The 21,544-nt window shown below is 42.7% G+C and overlaps 1 protein-coding gene across 2 annotated transcripts; it reads right to left on the reverse strand.

Moving 5' to 3' along the window:
* Positions 1-264: 264 nt before the first annotated feature.
* On the reverse strand, positions 265-20,565 carry IYD (iodotyrosine deiodinase; the record flags this gene model as incomplete). Of its 2 annotated transcripts, XM_080807288.1 has the most annotated exons (5): positions 265-2,054; positions 4,406-4,562; positions 8,224-8,383; positions 10,465-10,656; positions 20,320-20,565. In XM_080807288.1, the coding sequence occupies 5 exons, from the start codon at positions 20,501-20,503 to the stop codon at positions 1,872-1,874; spliced, it is 876 nt and encodes a 291-aa protein (XP_080663414.1). In that variant the 3' UTR covers positions 265-1,871. The 2 variants fall into 2 exon arrangements, with proteins under 2 accessions (XP_080663414.1, XP_080663415.1); XM_080807289.1 differs by lacking the exon at positions 20,320-20,565 and having other exon boundaries at positions 1,430-2,054; positions 10,533-10,656.
* Between the last annotated feature and the right edge of the window lie 979 nt (positions 20,566-21,544).

Genomic DNA, 21,544 nt, shown 5'->3' on the forward strand with positions numbered 1-21,544 from the left:
AACGAAATGTATCTCTCTAACTTCAATTTCTTTGCATTTGTAATGCCAAAGTGTGTTTATTATTCTGATACCTGGAACTCTCAGAATATCTTTTTTCTACTAAAAACAGTCTGAAATACAATGGTGAGGCTCCCGTTCCAGCCCATGTAAGTCTAATAAGGCTTTAACAATGTAGTTAAAATGATGCTCATTTACAATAAAAAATCCAGGACAAATACCTGTCACAATACTAATGATATATAAAAAAAAAGAATAGAAACAAAATGTAAGAGAGTTGCATTTATTAAAGTCCGTAGCCTTGGGGAAAAGCATGTTTAGAGGAAAATGAAACCGGAGGTGCAAGATTTCTGAGATTTTTAAAGGAAGCTTCTAGAGCCTTCAAAGGACTTCAAAGGTGGTTGAGGGCACAGGTTCTTGTAATATCTAATTATATTTTAAAGGAAAATAAAAGTCCTCCTTTTCTCTAATACAGATTCATCACCAGCCTCCGACTCATCAAAAACTCTCAGGGCTTTTCCTAGGTTGTGTGACTCACAAGAGGAATGAAAAGAGGCAGGAGAGGTTTTTCTTGAGGAAGCTGAGTAAGAAAATAGAAAAAGGGTAATAGAAGGGATAAAGAGACCAGTGGGGATGCTGGATGAGAACTGATCTGAGCTATGAGCGTGCCCGCGTGTGTAGCGCCCGGGAAAGGGAAGACAGAGTGATGGGCCAAAGACAAGGTCTGGCATTCCCAACCTCACACCTCCTACCCCATCAGTCCCAAACTGCTCGACTGCCATCTGGAGAAAAGGAATATCTTTTGTGGTCTCAAGTAGAAAAGAAGGGAGACACTGTTAGTGCTGTGTATGGAAAACAGTTCCCTTTAGGAAAAAGGCAACAAAGTCTGATTTGTAGTATCAATCGATTGTGGTGTTGTAAACACTCCACCATGGGCGACTTCCAGCCACAAATGGTTTAATAACTGGCTCACAAAATTCCTGAATACTTAGCAGCCTGCTTCCACAAGCTGGTGTGAACCAGCTCCAACACGCCACTCCGTGATTCAACAACCCTTTGCACGTTTGGAGGGCTGCCGGTCAGAGCCACCTGCTCAAGCTGTTCTGTTCCGAGAGGGTGACGTTGGAATTATTTTGACAGTTACTTATTAAAAACTGGCAGGATAGCCATGAAGTTCAGCAAAGGAGTAGATCTCAAAAGCACATCCTGGCCTAAAAGCCACCAGAAATCAGAGGGCAGAAGTTACTTGATGAGTCTAAATTTAAATTCAAGAATGATCACATAGCCGAGTTCTCCGGGCTACGTTCAACATTCTGGTGACTCTTTCCTGCCTATGAGCTTTTAAAATGTAAGAGGAAAAAAACCCACCAGTGACTTTTCTGGAAGAGTTTTAAAAACCTAAAAACCAGGGCCTGTTCTTTTAAAAAAAAAATTTTTTTTAAGATTATATTTATTTATTTGAGAGAGAATGAGTGAGAGCATGAGAGAGGAGAAGGTCAGAGGGAGAAGCAGACTCCCTAAGGAGCTGGGAGCCCCATGCGGGACTCGATCCTGGAAGTCTGGGATCATGACCTGAGCCCAAGGCAGTCGCTCAACCAACTGAGCCACGCAGGCGCCCCACTAGGGCCTGTTCTTAGTAAAAGCTTAATGCCTTTCCAGAGTGGATGAGACACGAAAGTACCCGTTGCCCTCTTACTATTTCGGGGAGCAGGACTTCTCAGACTCCAAGGGCCCAATGCAGTGGAAAGTTTCTTGCGTGGAGTGGGGCGCTGAGGAGACCTAACCCCCATGGAAAGAGCAGCCTTGTACACCCAAGAAAGGACAACAAGAGAGGACCAAGCCGTCGTCTGCCAGCATCCCAGATGGGCTCCTGACTACACGGTCACCATGATCTGATCTAGGGGTTTCCGTGTTAGGTCGGGCACCGTGGCCTCTCTGCTGGGGTACCCCACTGGCAGCAGCATCAGCAGCTTTTCATTTGCGGGGCGGTCCAGGAGCTCCCTCAGTCGGGGGCCACAGTTGAGAGGAGTGGTAGTGACAGTCACCAGTCCCGCATTCTGCAACAGGAGGGGAGACAATACACAGGCAAGTGATGGGGAAAAAAAGTCACAGCTTTCCCTTTAGCTTGGGGACACGGTGGTCCCTGTGATGCCTGCTTGTCCCATCCTTTCCCAGAAGCCAGCCCGGGCAATTGTACCTTGAACTTCACTGGCTCTCCTCAATCTCCCAGTCCCCACATTCTTTTGACCCAGTGGTGAGAGGCTTCTTCAAGAAGAAAAACACTAGTCTTATTTTTCACTGATAGTTAAAAAATAGGAATGGTTATTTCATGGAAGGAAATGTGAGGAATCTTTTTTTTTTAAGAAAAATTTTAAAAGACTTTATTTATTTATTTGACAGAGATCCCAAGTAGGCTGAGAGGCAGGCAGAGAGAAAGAAGGGGAAGCAGGCTCCCTGCTGAGCAGAGAGCCTGATGCCGGGATTGATCCCAGAACCCCGGGATCATGACCTGAGCCGAAGGCCGTGGCTTAACCCACTGAGCCACCCAGGCGCCCCGAGGAATTTTAATACACCAAAGGAACACCCCCAGAAGCAGGGAGTTCCTGCGTTTATATAATCAACATTGAAGAAGAGCGTCATCCCCAGCTAAAAATACCTATGTCCGATCACAGAAGACCCAGGGATCCGGGGATCCGTTGGAGGTAGAGGAATTATTCCATCAACTTCTCCATCAACTCCATCAACTTCTCCCCAAGCCCCTCCAGATAATAAACACCTAAAAAATTCATGTGCAGCTTCGAGATGTCTCCCAAGCTAACTATCTTCATCCCCTCTGTTTTGCCAACCAGAGGGACACTGGAGAGAGTGTCCAGAGCCAGACAGAAGTTCTGGAGCTGACTTGGACTGTCCTGCAGGAGAGGCTCTTTGGTCAGGTCATTATGGGATCTGTGCAGATGGGGGTTTCAGGAAGATTCCTCTTGCCTCCCTCACGAATAGGACCTACACTCAGAATTAGGCCTGAGGCACCGCTAGAGGGCACCAAAGTCAACACTAATGGGATGAGGCTGCCGACTCAGAGCTTGAGAAAATCTCTGGAAATAAAGCGTTTCTTCTTCTTCTTTTTTTTTTTTTAAACATGTACTTTAAGGAGGCCATATATTGCATGGCGCTCTGGGTGTTATATGCAAACAATGAATCTTGGAACACTACCTTCAAAACTAATGATGTACTGTCTGGTGACTAACATAACAAACAAACAAAAAATAAACACTTTCCAGTTAAGTGTTTTCATACGCATTACTTTTTTCACCCCTACAACATCTCTGTGAGGATATCCAGTTCCCGGTTTCTTTTCTTGTCTTTTTTTTTTTTTTTCTTGGAGAATTAGTTTCACGTGTTTTTTTTTTTGTTTTCCTTCCAACACCCTAAGATGAATGAACGGTGGGGCCATATGGTCCGACCTCACACGTCACTTCCTCTATTTTCCTCACAGATTCAGGAAGGAAATAAGGGGTCACTTGCTTGAGGCTGACTTCTCAAGGAATCTAAAAGCGAGTGTCTCTTTGGTGTAAAAATGACTATATTTTGTGAGGTGTTTTTGGCATATGCATTTTTCATGAAGAAGCATGTAGGTTTTGGGAATTGTTTGTCCCTTGATGGTACGATCACTCGTCCTTATAATCTTGTTTGCTTCTCTTGCTTTGTGTGTTTTCTATTTCTCTCCACCAGTAGACCCCGGTTTCCACTAGAAAGCGCACACAGCTCACACACGAGGCAGCTACCCCTGGGACCCCCCCCCCCCCACTTACCCCGCCTGGGGCCTGTCCAGTAGAAGGAGCTCAGAAGCTATGGGTTTAGGGAATGAATGGAATCGTGTAAAAAGTGTATGTCAGTTCCTGCTCTATTTCATGCTGAACAGTGCTCTAGCTCCTACGTAGTTGGATTTTTTTTTTTTTAAAAAAGCACATAGAGACATCTTTCTCATGCAATACAGTGTCATCTCGACTTTCCAGGAAGAGCTCTGTGACAGAGCCCTCTTCGGAGCCCTGCCATCATTCCACTGGCTCCGACAGCTGTGAGCACAGCTAGGCAGTGTGTCCGAGGAAACCCTTGAAGCTTCCTGTTGTTACGGATGCAGGCAAACACAGTGTTTTTCTGAGCCTGATGTCCTACGTAAGTGAATTTCTGGAGGAATCCCAGCTTCTGGCACCATTATACTCACCTATCCAGCTTTCTAGGGTGACTTTTGTTTACACATCAGAGTCGCCTTACTTAGAAATCCAGCTCTAGATAAACAACTTCCAAATGTCTCTAGGCTAGAAACTTGGCCGAAATGTGTGAATAAGGCCACTGTTTGGCCCTGGAGCCTGGCTTCTGTCTTTGGGGCGGGCTGGGCAGGGGAACAAACCTGCAGGGCAGCCAGGAGGAGACCGCAAGCAATGGAGACACTGATCTCGTTGTAGTAGTGGACTTTCTTTTTGCCGTTTGCGGCAAAACCATGAACTTGCTTGAAAATCAGAATCAGAACAGGAGCTGTGTCCAAGTACTCCTTAATCCAATTGGTTCTGAAGGGAAAGAAAGATAATTCAGAGATTATTTGCTCATAATGATTTTTTTCCTTTTTTTTTTTTTTTTTTAACCAACTTGGCTTATTTCTGTCTAAAATAAAAGCATTTTCTCAGGGCAGCTGGGTGGCTCAGTTGGTTGAGCGATGACTCTTGGTTTCAGCCTAGGTCTTGATCTCAGGGTCCTGGGATCGAGACCCATGATGGGTTCTGTGCTCACTGGGGAGTCTGCTTGAGGATTTCTCTCTCTCCCTCTGCCCCCCCACGCACTTTCTCCTCCTTCTCTCAAATAAATAAATAAATCTTTACAAAAAATAAAATCAAAGCATTTTCTTGTCTTTTATATTTCAATTTTTAAAAGAACCGAATTTTTGTGTGGGTCTTATTCATATTTTTCTGTCCAGGGTCATTCAATCCAGTAAACATGTGTTCGTAAGGATATAGCATGGCAAGGCTCAGGAAATGCTGAAAGAGATGAGGGTGGTCCTATAACCCAGAGGGCGATATGGAAAACTTGGCAAACTGAAATCTGGTAAGTGGAATTAAAGAAAAGTAAGTCAAGTGCACTGGGAGTCCTCCAAATGAAGGGTTGATCATTTTGAATAAGCAGATCAGAAGAACTTTTCCAAAGTTTCCCTTGAGGTGGGGCGCTGAAGACCAGATGGAAAGGGGGCACAGGGCAGGGCATCCTAGTAAGTCGATGAGTAAAGGCAGAGTCAGGACAGAGGATGATGGGCAGGCCGGAATTTTCAAAAGCCTGGTTGCCCGGAGAAAGAGGTACACGGTGGAGCACAGGTGTGCTCTTACTTACTTCATTTGGTAGATAATGGAAAGTGACCACAAGCTCCTGAGCAGAAGCTTCACGTGATCGGGTTTATTTCTGAAAGAGGCAGATTGCTATGGCCAACGGACTAGGAGAATTTGGGGAGGTGCAGAGGCTGGAGCTGATAGGTCTGGTATAGGAGCAAAGGAAAAGAAAAAGATGATGGTGATGTTTAACCAAAATCACAGGTGCAGAGACTATAATGCTGTCCATCCAGTTGTAGAGAAAAAGAAGGGAACTTTGTGGGAGTGGGAGATAATTCATGTGAGGTATAAACATTAAGTTTCAATTTTTGCTTTCCAGCTAAGAAGCCTATCTTTCTCTCTTCCATTACCGTATCCCATACATTTGGCAAAAGTTTTATTCCAGCACAGATACTCAAAGTAATACTCATGCAATGCTATATATTAGAATTTTTTTTTTTAGGATACAGACACATTAGGTCATTAATTAACAAGAGATGATTTCATTTTAAGCCTAGTTATGCTTCACTGTTTTAAAACATACTAAACTCATGTGTGCAGTTTTCTATGGTTCCTTTTACACTCTTAACTTCTACAGTTTACATTTCCAAAACTACCTTCCCATGTTCCAATTAGCTTACATGCTTCTCAGCCTTTTGGCTAAGATCAAGTGTGTTACCACACTTCAGTCAGCTTAGTCACATTGGGCTATTATCAATCCTTTTCTCCTTACAAACATGGAGAATGGTCATCATTTACAAAGAACATAAACTCTGGAGCTGATGGGTTTTGCCATGTTGGGCAACTTCTTGAATGTCCCATGGCTCAGCTCCTGCATATGTAAAGAGCACTATCAGACACTCACCCCATACAGCTATTGTGTGGGTGAGATCAGTCAAATAGATAAAATACCTAGAAATGTACCTAATCTAGCACACACTGATATGTGGGTGTAAGCGTTACTACTACTACTATTTTAAAATGGATAATTCAAAAAAAAATTTAATGCAAGATGAAGATTAAGCAGTTTACCTTGGTTCAAAGGCAAATTAATAATTTCAATGATTTTTGTACTTTTTTTTGCCTGGACATACATTAGTATCTCATATTTCTGGTTTGTTAAATTTTACAGGAATTTATTATGACATCACATTAAAGCTAATAAAAACACAGCAACGAGACCTATTAGGAGAAGGACAAATAGGACGTCCCGCCTGGGGTAGAGGGCTTAGACCCACAAATAGAAAAACAGAATGTTTGACAGGTAGGTTGGACCCAGGTTGTATATTGAGTCTTTAATGACAGCTATTGGCTTCAAAATGGACTCAAACAGGATGTCAGGATATATGCTCAATTGCAATTCAATTCAACAAACATTTATTCAGTTACCCACTATGCATCAGCACTATGCTAGATGGTATAATGTAAGACATCTTAAATCTGGACTCCTAGAGTTTTTATGTATACATGCGTGTGTACATACTGCCTGCAGAGAAAGTCTATAATCTTTCTGAAATATGGCCTATAACACAAGAAGAAAAGTAAACCAATAATTAAAATGCTACGTGATAAAAAGACCATATTAGATGCACAAAAAGTGTATGTTAAGTTCTTGGAGCACAGAGATGAGAGAGTGACTAATTTTGCCTTCGCTGGGGAGAGGACCAGGGGCTAGCGGCATTCCGTAGGCACTGTGCGTGCAAAGAGCAGGACATCCGAGGGTAGGAACTCAACTTAATTTTACCCATCCCATTTTTTCCCCATGAATATGCAATAAGGTTTTATATTTATTATTAATATCCTGTACTAGTTTCCAGAGCATGGTAATAAGTTACAACTCCATAAGACATCAATTTCATAGGGTTTAAATATCTTAGGAAAAATATATCCTCTGGGGCCAAATAAATGAAACAGGAGCAGAGCCAAGAGGCCCTCTTCTCCTCCCCCAGCCCTGACTACTGGATGAGAGGTCCCCCCTCTTCTCCGCAGGGCTGCAATCTCATTGCCCTTTCTTGTCTTACAGGCTTGGGTCACACTGGGGTGTTGGATAACACCCCAGGACTGGCCACGGAAGGCCCACAGCTGAGAGCCACAGGTATGAAGACCTCTGTATTCCAAGTGCCAAGCACTCGAGCAAGCTTCCCTTCTTAGAAGGAAGAACCAAATATCTGCCCGTTGTCCCTCCTCAGGCTCAGCCTCAGGGCACCCCAGAGGGGAAAGGAAATGGCCTTTGTGGGGAAGGCAGAGTTTATAAAGAGGACTCGGCAAATGACAAAGCAGAGTCTAAACAGTTGAAAGTGACTGTTTTGATGAAAAAAGCGACCGAGAAGTTATGAAATGCATCTGAGCTATTATGAAGGACGACTGGCCCTCAGTGGGGAAAGAGGACTCCACAAGTCACTGTTAGTCACAGCGAATGGAGGAACAGACAACTTAGAGGACCTACCCTAATGCATTAAATCTAGTCACAATGAGTTTCACCACACTTCCTTCCTGGAGATAAGGAGGCCTACACAGTGACTAATGCCTAACAGATATTATACTTACACTAAATATCTACTCTCACTAATTGTACCCAAACTAAAGCCTGCTTAATAAGATCACTTGGAAGATGGTATCACTTCAGCAAATGTAATTTACTTCAGTCAAGGTCCTGAGAAATACCTCATGATCTTAGATTCCAGATAGGAGAAAAGTAAGTCCCCAGTGTTTTATTCACTATTACTTGGGTCAAAGCCCATTTATTTCCCGAAGACACGGATGGCAAACATGCTTACATATTTAATTTTCATAATGAAATAAATCCTAGACATTCCCCTTTTACAGATGAGAAAACCAAGCACAGAGAGGTTAATAACTCCATCAACTTCTGTACCTCAGCTTCTTCAGGTCTGTGACCCATTGGCGTCCCATCCGTTTCAAGTAGTTTATTTCCTCCTCCTCCTCAATGATCTCCCGAATCTTGTGCTTCATGTCCGGATCCTTCACAACCACAAAGGTCCAGGGCTCTGTGTGGGCCCCACTTGGGGCGGTTCCTACCATCCATTAAATTAAAATTAGAAATTAAAACACAGGAAAATGTGAAAACGTTCATTAAGGATAGATATGATAACTCATACTTGTTCAAAATGAAGTTAGATCGCCTGGTGAATGAAGGGCCTGGCCCCAGACACTGGTTTCTTGCTGCCACTCCTTTTCATTCTGCATCCCTTTAGACTGAGTTCAAGACCACTGGTTCCAGGGCTATGGGAATTTACCACCACTTCTCTAATTATGTGGGGGAAAATGTCCCTAAATAACTATGCCTTGACCACTAGAGGAATCCAGAAGGGAAGCTCTGACAGCCCAAATTCTCTGAGATGTTGTTTGTTTTGATATTTTTGAAACAAGATAAAGTCATGAAGCTTACTGAAAATGATAAAAATTCAAATGGTAAAATGACTTTTAAACACTTATGAAATGGGCACCTGGGTGACTCAGTTAAGCATCTGACTCTTGATTTCAGCTCAGGTCATGATCTCAGGGTCGTGAGATCGAGTCCCACCTCCAGCTCCATGCTAAGCTTGAGATTTTCTCTCTCCCTCTGCTCCTCTCCCCGCTCACACACTCTCTCAAAATAAAAACAAAACTCACCTTTAAAAGAATAATAATAAATAAATGAAATACTCATGAAAGGGAACTGAACTACAAATTGTTTGGTACCTATATCAGAACTCTGAGTGTGGCACTGTGGGGTTTGTGGTCCTGCTGGGGACACATGAGATCTCCTGGCCCTGGGTGCTTAGTACACGTTAAGTCTGTCTTCAGGTCTCATGGGCTGTGGGAACCCTCAGCCCACACTTGGGTCAGTCCCAGGATCCTGAGACAAAGCTTCCTAGTGTGCCCAAGGAGCTGGAATTCTCTTTCAGATTCCAACCAGGGCTGACTTCTGCTGTGAGTCAACCCGCTGTCCTAGAGATGGCACACCCTGCTGTTCCTAGTGAGAGACCACAGTGACCCATAGGTAGGATATTTCACAAGGAACTATTCCTTTCTCCCTAGTGAGTAATTTAATGACATAATCTCTGCACCAGGGGGGTTAGAACTGCCTGCTTGATGGGGATCTTTGCCTCCCACCACTCCCTGTGGTTGAGAGGGCATGACTGGATTGTGAAATGCAAGTCAAAAGCTACACACAAAGCCCAGATTTCTGAAAAAAGTGATTCCAATTTCCGTTGTACCCATGTTTTCCCACTAAATATTTGCATCACTACACATAAGAAACAAATTGTTCCCTAACGTTTCTGATTATGCCAAATTCATCTGCACATCATATGTATAAAAACACAAATATAGGTACAGGTATATACGTAGAAGGAACTCAGGGACTGTTACTGTTAAATAAAAAACTAGCCAGTACATTTGTATTCTTAGCTTAAATGAATGCTTTATTCTTGCTTCCTTTCACCTTGAGCAATGGATTCACAACAGCCATGTAATATTTCTGCAAATGAACTTAAATGTGACTTACATAGGAATAAAACTCAATATTCCAATAGTATTCAAATAGGAAGATTTCTCTTATATCTCTTCCCCCTTCTTCTGTAATTCTTTTATTCTCCTCCATGGAGATATCAATTTATGTTGAAAATGGGGTTGCCTTGCTGTAGATTACTCTGCAAATTCATATAGTAAATGTTGCTAGTTCATTAGAGAACAGTATGAGAGCATCATGGTGTATAATATAAAAAATTTCGTTCCAAAAAGAGAAATGCGTAAATGTGAGTGTGTGTGTGTGTGTGCATCCATGTGTCTCAAGAGGAGGGGAAACAAAGGGCATGTTTCTCTTCCAGTATATAACAGTATATTCAAAAATTTTAATTTTTAATAAAAGATCATAATATTCAGTAATTTCGGAAGCTTTACACTGTTGTTACATCTGCTCCAGGAAGTTTGTAATAGTCAATAGTTTGTAGAAAGTGGAAATCATTATGTTTCTGGCAGCCAGTCAACACCTGGGTAAGCCTTTAGAGATAAATGCATCTCTCTGGGCTTCGTTCACTGTGTTTGAGCTTTATGGCCCCAGTATTATCACTTGCAGGTGACATTCTCAAGGACACAATGTGCCATTACAGACCTGCTGCTTTGATGACATTATCAATGACTTCCATGGGTACTTGCTCGTTACTTATGAATCGGACAGACCGCCTTTTATTGAGAAGTTCATAAAATTCCTGGGATCGCTTAACCATTTCCTTTTCAGGATACCGGGTGTGGGAGAATGGAATATGTTCAACATTTTCCTCTGAGTCTTGCCAGTCATCAGCATCTGCAAATACGAGCGAGAAAAGCAGCAAATTCAATGATCTCTCTTGGTCATGAAGGGGAGAAGACTACGCCGCCCCAAAATATGCCTTTTTGACATAAGAATTACATTGAGCTGATAATTTTTAAGAAACAACAGACACAAGAAAAGTTCTGAAAACCAGAGTAAAAGTTACCTTTTGGAAGGAACACTTACTTTTATAAATGATATCTCCATTCATAAGCCTTCTCTGTACCAAGAAGTAAAGGACTCTCACAAGAAATTTTTATCTATGGAGAAGGTAGACCTAAATCTGCACAACAACCTTATTCTATTTTAAAAATTATTTTTATTTTTTAAAATTTTATTATGTTATGTCAGTCACCATACAGTACCTCATTAATTTTTGATGTAGTGTTCCAAGATTTATTGTTTGCATATAACACCCAGTGGTCCATGCAATATGTGTCCTCCTTAATACCTATCACCAGGCTCACCCATCCCCCACCCCTTCTCCTCTAAAACCCTCAGTTTGTTTCCTAGACCATAGTCTCTCCTGGTTCACCTCCCCCACTGATTCCCCCTCCCTTCATTTTCCCCCTCCTTCTCCTAATATCTTCCATGCTATTCCTTATGTTCTGCAAATGAGTGAAGCCATATGATAATTGTATTTCTGTGCTTGACTTATTTCATTTAGCATAATCTCCTCCAGTTCTATCCATGTTGGTGCAAATGGTGGGTATTCATCCTTTCTGATGGCTGAGTAATTTTTCATTGTATATATGGACCCCATCTTCTTTATCCATTCATCTATTGAAGGGCATCTCCACTCCTTCTACAGTTTGGATATTGTGGACATTGCTGCTATGAACATTGGGGTGCATGTTCCCCTTCTTTTCACTACATCTGTATCTTTGGGGTAAATACCCAGGAGTGCAATAGTGGGGTCATATAGTGCTCTTCTTGATAACCTCCCATAACTGGATCCTCCTCCCCCAACATCTTCCTTTCATTTTTAGAAGATGGTAATTAAGGCGGTGGCTTGGGCTATTTCAGGGACTCACTCAATTTTCCTGAATCTGTCCCATGTATACAGGAAGTATATGTGTTATTAAGCTCCTATTTTTTTTCTCTCTTTAGTGTGTCTTTTATTATGGGGGGGTGGTTTCCTCAGCCAAGAACCTAGAATAGTAGAGGGGAAATTACTTTTTCTCCCCTATAGTCATAAGGTGGCCAACAGGGAGGAGGAAATAAAGTTCTCAAAAATGTCTGCAAGATTATAATTTCAAAAACATCGAGAAAAAATGAAAAGAATGAGTCCACAGAATCCTGAACTCTGATCTTGACTACTGGCTATCCAAATTCCATACTGGTTAGAAGTCAAGAAAAAGAAAATTTTACCTACACAAAGATGAAGAATGAAAATTTCTATTAATGGTTAAACTGGTGTATTTGAAACAATATCCCACAAGCTGAAAACCACTAAGATCATGAAATGAAGTATCTTTAAAGTCTTAAAACAACAACAACAACAACAATGAATTGCTGACAATGTAATAAGAAATTCCTAAGCCAAAACTGAAGGGAAATATGAGCCTGCAGAGGCATATGAGCCTGCAGAGGCAAGTAAGCACAGAAGCCACATTTCCTCTACATATTTGAATTTTTATTTTTGTATTTTCAGGGGTTGTGGGGGGCAGGAATCAAAGCTCAGACCCATACACAGTGAGAAGGGTAATAAGCTGGGACCCCAAGATTACATCCTTAAAGAAAGCATGAATGATAAATATAACAGCCCCCAAGGGGTTATACCATTTGGTGGGTCCTGCCTAAAACTTGAACTTGGGAAATAGGTGGTCTTGCCTGTAAATGTCTCCATTGTCTAGCAGAAGCAAATGCCAATATACAAATAATTTTAACTACAATTACTAGCAACCCACCATATACAGTCAAGCATAAAAAGAAAACATTTTGAGCAAGAAACAACAGAATTGTTATTTAAAAAGTCTCCAAATATTGGAATGACCAGACTCAAAAGATAAAACTACTATGATTACTAGGTTTAGAGGGGAAAATCACAAATCTGTAGGGTACAGAAAAAGATAAAAGGTGACACAGAAAATATGAAAAAAATAAACTTCCAAACTGAAAAATAAGGTAATAGAATTAAGAACTTAATGGATGGATTTAAAGCAGGATATACATACCTAAAGAAAAAATTAGTGAACTGGAAGATAACTCAGAAGAAAATATCTGGAATGGAGCAAGGAGAAACCAACAGACAGAAAGCATAAATGAAGCAGGGTGAGGTGTATATTGGAGGGAGACGAAAGTGAAGGGGAAAGAACCATTGAGAAACCACTACAATAGCCAGGGTGGGATGATGTTGACTCAAGCTAGTTGTGCAACAAAAGAATGACAAATTCTTGGAGCATCTTGGAGATACAAATGATGAGACCTGCAGAAGTGTGTGGTTGGGAGTGGAGAGAGAGAGGGATGAAGGATGAGACCCAGGTGGCAGGCTTTAGCACCTGGGAAGACAGAGGGATCATCGACTGAGATAGAGGATGAATGATCTGGGGGAACCACCTGGGGGAAGTAGAGGTAGGAATCACCAGTCCGTCACATTTGAGATGCCTGTGAGTTGTTCAAGCAGAGATTCCTAGTGTGAAACTGGAAGTCTGAGTCCAGAAGGCTGGATGTCACTTTGGGAACCTCCCCATAAAGATGAGAATGACAACAGGAACAGAAGGAAGAGAACAAGAGGATCCAGTGCCCGGCCCTGAGGGTCTGGAACATTCCAGGGGGAATTCAGGTAAAGGATTAACTTTCCCCTTCAATCATACGCACATACTTCACTCCTAGGTCTTTGAGGACTGACTGGGGAGAGAGAAGGCAAGAGGGGATGACTTCAAAGACATTGAAAACCTCAATGACAATACCAGGTCAGCAAGTACAATAGTTTGCTCATTGCTGTTAATGAGAAAATTCCTTATATATTTTACTAGCCAGGGATGTTTGGACCCAAACTATACACATTTAATGAAAATGCCCAGTTACTCAGTTAAAAGGAAGTAGGTGTGATCGGGGAATAGCAGCAGACACCTATCAGCTTTCTAGCGATCAATTCTGAACCAAACCCAAGTGTCATCAATATCAACCCTGAACTTATCAAATGTGTCAATAAAGACTTTCAACACCAGTGATAACTTCTATATCATTTGTTATGAAGTCTGACAGCCTCTGTTCTTAGTAGGTGGTAAATGAGCAAATGCATGAAATGCTTCATTAACTATTTGAAAGGTAAGTTACCAACTCTTACTATCCATTCAGCATTTGTATAAACTAAAGGCAACCTAGGTGCATGTTTGGCAGTTTCTGCAGCTTCTAAAGTCCAAGGTAAGCGTTCCCACTGTAGCAGAATGAAGCGGCTGCTAAACATTATCAGTGAGCAGTGCAGAAAAATGGCCTGATCAATGCTGGGTTGGATTGTCCTGAAAGGCTTGGTCTTCCTGGAGCTTCTCCCAGAGCAGAACGGCAGGGCAGTGAACTGATACCAAAGGTACTTTTCTCCTTCCCCTTGACCTCCTGACTGCTCTAGGAGGAAAGAGAACAGCCACTGAAAGCTGTCTCCATGCTAGACCAGCCAAGCCACTCTGGGGGATTCATTCAGGCATAAAACCCATGTATTTCAAAACAAATGTGTGCAATTATGGTCCACTTTTTGCTATAAGTCTGTGCTGCCACACTTGGGGTTTAAACACTTGGGGTTGACACCAAGAACAACTCACCTTTTATCATTGCTTTAATGCCAAGGGACCCCAAACTGCACTGTAATTAGGTTTAACAGCCAAGAAGTTCTAGGCCACATGTATTCTTTAATGTTTAACACAAAGGTGGTTTTCTTTTTTTTGGCTGCATGTCTACTTAAGTTGCTTTTGTGTTTTTGCAGTTCTATTTCAAAATCTTTGCAAATGAGCCAAATTTTCTGGGTAGGAATCTAAAAGGCCAATTTGTGTTATGTCATCCTTGCTCCCTCCTTGGAATTTTGGGGAACGTTGAGAAGCAATATTAATAAGGGTGAGGGTAATGCAGCTCTTGCAGGAGACCGATAATGAAGGTGGGGATGGAGCAAGGTCAGGGCTCAACCCCTGCCCTGAGAACCCTGAGAATACCTCCTTCCTGACTGCCTCAGCCCTCACCGTTTCCACACTGGCCTGTCAGTCATTCAGCACCCTCCAGTATATATTTCACTAGCAGCTCCTGAGGTGTATGGCAGCTGTAGACTCTGGGGGATGTTCAGATGGAAAGTTCTTGAATAGAGCAATGTTATTGTAGGGGCTTAGGGCAGGCTGCCTCAAAAGGTGCCACAATGGCATATTGATTATTCTGAATTGAAGCTACTTGGGAAATAGCTGGTATAAGAAGGAAACTCTGACCCTCCTCTGTCCCCTTGAAAGCAGGAAATAACTCTCTCATGAAACGTACTCCTCCTGTACTAGAAAGTAGTGTATATATAGAGAGAGAGCGACCCTCATCACCAGGGACAGGGACTTTAGAGGCAAGAAACCTGTATGAACAAATCTTTTTACTTTTTACTAATCTACTACCTCAGCCCAAATTCTGTTTAGAATTCCTTCCTAACTGAAGCCTTCAAGCATTTGTATTCTTTGTCCTATCAACTCCTCACAAATTTATTGTCTCTGTCTAGAATGTATAAAATCTGCCTGGCTTGGTCATTTTTTTGGGTCTCAATTATATTATTGCGTCTCTGTGCACACGTAATTAATTGTGTTTTTTTTTCTTCTTCTATTAATCTGTCTCATGTGAATTCAATTCTTAGATGAGCTTGAAGAACCTTGAAGGGTAGAGAGAAATTTTTCTTCCCCGTGCTATCCTAAATGAATTTGACGAACTTCTTTCTGAGCCCCATCATCTCTTGAGGTATCTCAGTGCCCTCCCCTCTACCCCTGTGTTGATCCTTACCTTCCCCTAGGGCCCACCCAGACTTGATCTCAAAGACAATGTCTCCATTCAAGTCCTTTCCCTTTGTTAATTTTCTCCCACCTGAGTTTACCTGTCCTTTGCCCTAAAGTTTTAAGGTCTTATAAGAGTCTTGGTAAATCAACCTTTTAAAGCTAACCACGTAAAAGTATTAATGGCTGTGTGTATGTGTGTGTGTGTGTGTGTCCAAAGATAATGAAAAGTAAAGACAAAGCCAGATTTATTGCTTCCTATAGCAAAAGAGAGTCTCTGTGAACACAGTAAATACTGCCAACCTTTTACAGTATTTTTGAGAGTGATGTGCTAGTAAACCAGCTCTAGGAGGGGGTGGGGGAGCCTGACTTACAACACTTGCCAATTTCCGTTGTGTAAATACTTTCATCCAGGCCTCAATTCAAGCTGATGATTCAAAAATGGTGCACGAAATTCCTGAATATTTAACAATTGGTTCTTGCTTCTCCCAGAGGCTACCTATAGCATACCACCTGGTTGGGAAGCTTGGAGTTCAGGGATTGGTGGACTCCCAGAAATGTAATAGGATTAATATCATCTCTAGGGACAGTGTTACTTGTTTGAAACTGTTGTTGATTGGTTGGTACTGAAGTGAATTCATCCTTGATTGGCTGGCTTTCAGAAGCAAGAAACTGTCACTGACTGGTCTGCTGGCTAAGTTTTTACTGAAGTGAGTTGTCATTGAGCTATTGAACAGATCTGAAACTGGTTCTGACAGCTGCTTATTACCTCGATTACCTAAATTTTAATTCTTAGGGGTTACCCACATTAGATAATTTTAACACAGGCCTTTTTTTTTAAATAACCATGCACAAACCTTGAAGATGCTTATCGTCTCTACATGTATATACATATATGTCATATATGTATATACATATATGTCATATATATGTATATACATATATTTCATATATACATATATATCTCATATATATCCACACACAGAGATGCATTAATTTGTGGGTGAAATTTATAAGATCATATACACACATATACATGCATATCTATGTACATATATCTACCCTTACCACTGAGCATTTTTCTAACACATTTGCCTTTCCTGCCTTCCATTGGTGTGACTGAGTTTTTTCCATTTTATCTTTTCTCACCTGGAAGTTACACAGTGTATTAGGTTGAACTAAATGAAATTGCTAACACAAGCCTTTCTTAGTAGTGACTGGACAATCTGGGACAACCAAAATTTCAACTAGGACAGTAGTTTTTGGATGGTCAGTAAAGCTAAGTGAAGACAAATTCCTACCAACATTAAAACAAACATATCCTGGGGTACCTTGGTGGCTCAGTTGGTTAAGCAACTGCCTTCAGCTCAGGTCATGATCCTAGGGTCCTGGGATCCAGCCCCATGTCAGGCTCCTTACTCAGCAGGGAGTCTGCTTCTCCCTCTTACTCTGCCTGCTACTCTGTCTGCTTCTGTGCTCTCTCTCGCTCACTGTCAAATAAAAATTTTAAAAATAATAATAATAATAATATATATAATATAATATAATATGATATATATTATATGTAATATATGTATAATATATATAAATACATATATAATGTATATTATATATAATATAATATATATAATATAATAATAATAAAAATAATGATCTAATAAAATTTTAAAAATAAATAAATAAAACAAACATAAGAATAAATAAAACAAACATATCCTGATGAGATGTGTTCCCTCTATCTTTTTCTTTTATTTCCATTCCCATGCACTTCCATGAATCAGGCCCGACTAGAGTATGTTTGTGCAGGATTTTTGCCTTGTTTTAGGGAGATAATCTAAGGTTTTCTTTTTGTCACTTGTCCTCCTAAGACTGCTGTTTTCTTTTTGTCACTTGTCCTCCTAAGACTGCTGCTACAGTTAAACAGGAAACTGAAAATATTAACAGAACACATGTTTGACCATCCCCAAAGGAAGTCTGTGCCTGATGTCTAGTAAGCATGGCCATTCTGTGCCCTTCCCCCATTCCCCCAAGCCGCCCACACACATGCTGATTCTCTGGTCTACGAACCTGGAGTAGGAATTCTTTGTGAGCCAAAGCTGGAGGAAGCTTGGATTGTTACCCATTATTTTCCTTAACTCACACTAGGATGGCCTAAATACTTATTTTACTGTATTGTCTCTTATAATTAACTTTCAGCACAGTTTGAATCTGGTATCCATTTGCTGTCATCAAAAGCACCTCCATGTTTCTTCAGTAATGGAATCCTTCCTCTTAGACCCCTTCTACCCCCTGCTCAGTCCCCTCTAAACCTACACCTGGTACTGGTGCCATGAATCCTCTCTTGGACGGTGTCCACCCTTCCAGGGGTTAGGAGTAGGGACCTGGGGGTGGCAGAGAGGCCTGGGTTCAAATGTCGCTTCTCACTGATCACCTGTGAGACCTCAGCAGGCGTCACTTCAGTGAACAACAAAAATTCCAACAACAGACTGAACTCCACCTTCAGAGCAGAGGGGCCCATGGCTGCTGAGATGCCCCTAAAATTCAACTTATTCTTCTGTGTGAGGAACAGAGAATAAAGAAGCAGAGGATTTTGCAAAAAATGAATAAGCAGGAAGAGAGCAGAACTGGACAGGGCCATACAGTTTGCTCTGTGTTCCCAAACTTCAGGCTCAGCCCCTCACCCCCGGTTCCCCACCAGCCTTACCAATCCCTCTCGTATCCCCCAAACTCTTCAAATTCAGTGGCCTTTTCTCAAAGCACACTACCTCTGATATCTTGGGCCGATGGTCTTCTCCCGCCCTCTCTGTTCTAGGTTATTCTCCTGTTAGAAAGACAGGAGAATAGCAACTAGCAAGTGTCTGTGTGTCTGGACTCCAGAACAGACTGCCTGGGTCCCAGCTCTACCAGGACCTGCTTGGGCCGGTTGCTTAGCATAGCTGAGCCCCAGTTTCCTTATCTGTAATGTGGGATAATAACAGTGTCCACCTTGTGTTGACATGAAGACTGAGTGGTTTACTATACGTCAGCTGTGATGCTAAGTGAACACAGCCAGTGTTCTCTAAGAGCCCGCTGTCATCATTATCCTGAGCTGCTCCCCCATATGGTCTTGTCTGTGGTCGCTTCTCCCTCCGCAGCCCCTCTTAAGTGCAGGTGCCCCAGATCCATCCTCAGTCTTCCTGCCAGAAACATCCCCTTTAGGGAATTCATCAGTTTTCCAAGTTTCAAGTAACCCTCTGTGCTGGTGAGCGTCCAATCAGTATCTCTGGACCCCTCATCTGGACTGCCTTTCCCTGTCTGCTTAGATGTGTCATCTTCTCAAATCCAACATGTCCCTGTGTACGCTCAGCATCTTTTCTGTGTGTCCTCTCCCCTCCCCCGTGTGTGATAGTTTCCTTCCACTTCTTCCAGCCTCCAGCTCTCATCCTCCCCTTCTCCCACTATCCAAGGTATTATCAAACCCTGTTGTTCTTCCTGTAACTTTTTTACCAGGGCAGACCATCATGCGGCTTCATAGCGGATGTCCCTTTGTTCAAGAAAAGTGCTTCTCGACTGGGCCGAATTGCCATGTGGGTGGGATGTCCTTCGGTGAAATGAAGAGTGAGAGGCAGGTCTGCCTGGCCTTGAACCCTAGGCGCTACATTCAGCATGGCTGGCTCCCAACACTGAGTGCCAGCTGTATACACCAGTCCCCAATCCTGAGATTAGGGCAACTCAGAACACATGCGCACATACGTGCACATAGGCACCTCAACACACCCCCACCCATGTCCAGGTGGCCTCTTCCGAGGGTGGGGGTATCACTAGCCCAGCTGAGAATCACTGAGTCTCTTCCAAATTGGATCCATCCTACAAACCCACCTCAGACGAACCTCAGACCCTGATCGCTTAAGCCTCAAGAACCTCTCCCTTCCTGCCTGCTCCCTGACCACCTCTTCATCCTGGGTCAGCCATGACGGGGCGCACGCTCACCACCACCATTCACACTCACCCATCTCGTCCCCCCACCCAACTCCATGCGGTCCTCCCGTCTTCTCAGCATCTTTCCCCAGGGTCCCATCCCTGCTTTTATGCTCTTTCTGCTCCTTTCGCTTAAGATGCCTCTTAACCATAGCTATTCGTGTCCTAGTAATTGGTCAGGCCTGACTGTGCTTTCCCTGTGGCCCCATCATGCCCCTATGCCTCCTTGAAATCCCTGATAATCACTTTGACCCCTCATTCCTCCCTAATTTTACCTGTTTATTGCCTCGTCCGCTAAACTGGACACCCAGCTTTGAGGACACAGCCGAGTGGTCTCTAAGCCACACAGTCTGGCCCAAGGAAAAGTAGTGAGCCCCTCAACCGATGTCACTTTTTACATTTCCAAGTCCTTGTTTCAAACCTGACCATTTCCCCCACCAGCAGCCTGGGATGTGCCCCTTCAGAAAGATTTCAACAGCTAGAACAGGACTGGGGCCAGGGAAAATGTCAGCCCCTCAGCAGTTCTTTGACTCTTTATCCAGAAAACAAGGGGGGTTGGTGCCAGCAGGTACTAAGCTGACCACCTGAGAGAAATGACCTGTCCCTGTCACATAGTACTGCAATCTGTACAGTACACACTGCCGATGAAACTTCCCCGTGTGTGTTTCCTCCTCTCCATAAGCCCAGGTATCAATCGGCGCCCAGCGAAACAACACAGAAGGTGGAAGCTAGGCAGCTGTGCCAGTATCCTTACCTTCTTCCACGGGGTGAAGGTCAGAGCTGTCTTTTAGGTCCTCATCCACCCAAGGACGGGCCTGGGCCCTGGCTCTAGTCTCCCCCTTTCTTCTCTCCATGTTTCCATCAGCATTTTTAAAGATCCAGGCAATCAAAATGCAGACAACTGCTACCAAGAGTGGAGTCAGGAAAAACATGGTCATAAGACTGACTCTGAACGGTGCCCACGCTTCCCACACAGCATTTAAACAAACAGACCTGGAATGAGAAACGCTGGGGGATGGGATGAAGGAAGAGAGGGGTGTGCGGCTGTGGGAGGGACCTGGTGAACTCTCGGACTCTAGGAGGACTTTGCAAAGGAGCAAAGATCATGGCGTGTGCCTCCAGGGTGTGTTGTCGGGTTGGAAATTCACAGGTGCATCCCCCTTTTAAAACTGTGCTCTATCAATATATTCCTGGACAATAATTGCCGGGATCTGAGGAAACACTTGAATGCACCAAATCTTGCTAACAGTGGTCTAAGGGGTTTGGTTTTCCTCCTCTATAACTTTTCTCCGAGACCCCTGTGTCTTCAACTTGCCAGAAGCCAGGAATCACCTGGGGGTCTTGTTTTTAAAAGAGGAGATTTCCAGGCACCAACTCAGATCTAGTGAAAGAAAATGTCTGGAGGGAAAAAGGTAATCTGCATTTTAAAAACAGCATATTTATGAAACGCTGCCCTGAGGCTTTGAACTTTTTTAAAGGACACCTGAGACAACAGATAAAGCAAAGAAATTATCACATTTTGCATTAGAGAAAAACTTTCCCATCCAGGAAAAGTGATCCCAAATCATTAAAAATGATGGTTTGGTTAATTATATAACTTAGGATTTGTTTGTTTGTTTTTATTTTTAAGCAACTGTCTTAGAATTTGCTGAGCAAATGTTGGTTTGGGTCCCTATAACAAAAATACCTTACGCAAAGTGGCTTAAAAAGAAATTTTTTTCTTACCTTCCTTGAAGCTGGGAAGTCTAAGATCATGATGGGGCCCAATTTGGTTCCCAGTGAGGGTGTTCTTCCTGATTCGAAGGCGGATGATTTCTTCTTGTGTCTTCACATGGTGGAAAAGGGAGACCATATCTCTCATGTCTCTTTTTACAAGGGCACTAATGTCACTTATGAGGGCTCCATACTCATGAACTCACAGAAACCTAAGCAACTCCCAAAGACCCCACCTCCTTATACCATCGCATGGTGGTGTATTG

This window comes from Martes martes (assembly GCF_963455335.1).
Source record: "Martes martes genome assembly, chromosome: 6".
NCBI lineage: Eukaryota > Metazoa > Chordata > Mammalia > Carnivora > Mustelidae > Martes > Martes martes.